General features: G+C 40.3%; 1 protein-coding gene across 1 annotated transcript in view; it reads right to left on the bottom strand.

Annotated features, from left to right (window-relative positions):
- LOC135222560 (uncharacterized) overlaps nucleotides 1-1,122 on the bottom strand; it is a 5,859-nt gene extending 4,737 nt beyond the window's left edge. Inside the window, exon 1 of the mRNA XM_064260647.1 lies at nucleotides 994-1,122. Within this exon, the coding sequence (XP_064116717.1) occupies nucleotides 994-1,122 (129 nt within the window). The remainder of the gene's footprint in view (nucleotides 1-993) is intronic.
- Nucleotides 1,123-1,747: the final 625 nt, after the last annotated feature.

The raw sequence follows: 1,747 nt of genomic DNA on the forward strand, positions 1-1,747 counted from the left end.
TGTGGAAGTGACGCATAGATAACATGCCAAAGCGCCTGCAGTTTTTTTCCCCGGCTGGCGGGTGGGTGGGTGGACGGTTGGGCGTTCAGTTAGCCGATGGATAATTGAATGGAGGAACTGTGAGACTTTTCTGGTAAAAGAATAATCTCCGTTGCATTATCTAGTTCTTCTGCTGTCCCTTGGCATGAGGTAGGAACCATAAAACTCATATTCTTAAACCTTTCCTATCATACCCTCTCCACCCCTGTCTAGTCTAGAGATCTTGCCCGAGGGTAGCCTATACTTATCCATAGTACATAGATGGTGTTTCAAACGTCCTGGCTGGAAAAGGCAGAGAAGACGTTTGATCGGTTATTGCACAGAACTAGACATTTGACGATAGACTTCTAGTCACTCAAGAGTTTGAATAAATAAGAACGCTATTTGCGTCAATTGATGAGATATCTTAGTTTGCAGAGAGACAAGTTTAGAAATCAAACACAATACTCCGAAGATACTTAATAGCGGAAATAGATTTTCAGGGGCACGAATGACACAAGAATTTTGAAAGTATATGTGACGAAAGGTTTAATATATTTTTTGACTGAATATCGTACATATTTCCAATATTATACTAGCATGTACGTACTCTAGGAAAACAAGGCGAGAGTAAACTTATTATTTTTTATATCAGCTTACTATTTAATATGTGCAGCAACTGAATTGTTGGCAAAAATTATTTACATTAATGTTTGGCAAAAGGAAATAGTTGTAACCACAGCATAAACAGTTCTAGGATTACCTCTGGGGGCGGGTGGTGGGTCATGAGGCGTGTTAGTTCCGTCAGTGCACCTCACTTGGTGTACTTTGGTCCCCTACTGCAGCCTTTTTTTATTCATTTCACTGCATCTCCGTTCATATTCTATTTCCCTCATCTGATTCTTACCACCCTCTCCATTGTTTCGTTGTGCAACTGCGAGGTTTTCCCCTTGTACACCTTTCAAACCACCTTACTGTGAATTTGTCTTTCTGCGCTGAATGACATCGTAGGTCATAGTGCACGGCCTTTGGCCTAAATTCCATAATCTGTTCTGTTGTAGCATTTCCTTTGATGAATTTCTCCCTCAGAGTCCAGAACTTCATCTAAGGTCTGTGTGTGATGCCAGAGGGGATATGTGGTCGCTGGGGTGCAGTCTCTATGAACTGTGCAAGTTAGAACCAGCCTTTAGGAATGCCTCCGAGATGCTGAGATTCATACAGAAGCGAGGAACTTTAGTAAGTACTCAGAGCCTTTGACAAAGTCCTTGATCACTAATCATTGAAACTCAGCCACGTCCCCTCTTGAAGGAGATGTACACTGTTCAGTGCTTTCCTTTCCTGATCGGTGGAAAATCTGAGGTTGGTATTGCACTACAGCTGTGGTGTTATTTATCATCTTTTATTATTATTATTATTATTATTATTATTATTATTATTATTCCGAAGATGAAACCCTATTCATATGGAACAAGCCGAAAGGGGCAATTGCCTTGAGATTCAGCTTCTAAAGATATGGGGCTCATTAGGATGAAGTAGAGGTACATAACTTTAAGCGAAAACTGATCTCACACAGTAACCGGTTTTGATTTTCATCTTTAGTTATTCTAACCTAAGCAACGAGAATACGTCTTTTGAGACGTATCTGCACCTTCAGGCTGGAATATGTAAATCAAGGTCAGGGAAGGAACTTGTTTTAAACTATAGTTTCCTTTGTTGTCTAATATGCAAT

This window comes from Macrobrachium nipponense, chromosome 3 (assembly GCF_015104395.2).
Source record: "Macrobrachium nipponense isolate FS-2020 chromosome 3, ASM1510439v2, whole genome shotgun sequence".
Classification (NCBI taxonomy): domain Eukaryota; kingdom Metazoa; phylum Arthropoda; class Malacostraca; order Decapoda; family Palaemonidae; genus Macrobrachium; species Macrobrachium nipponense.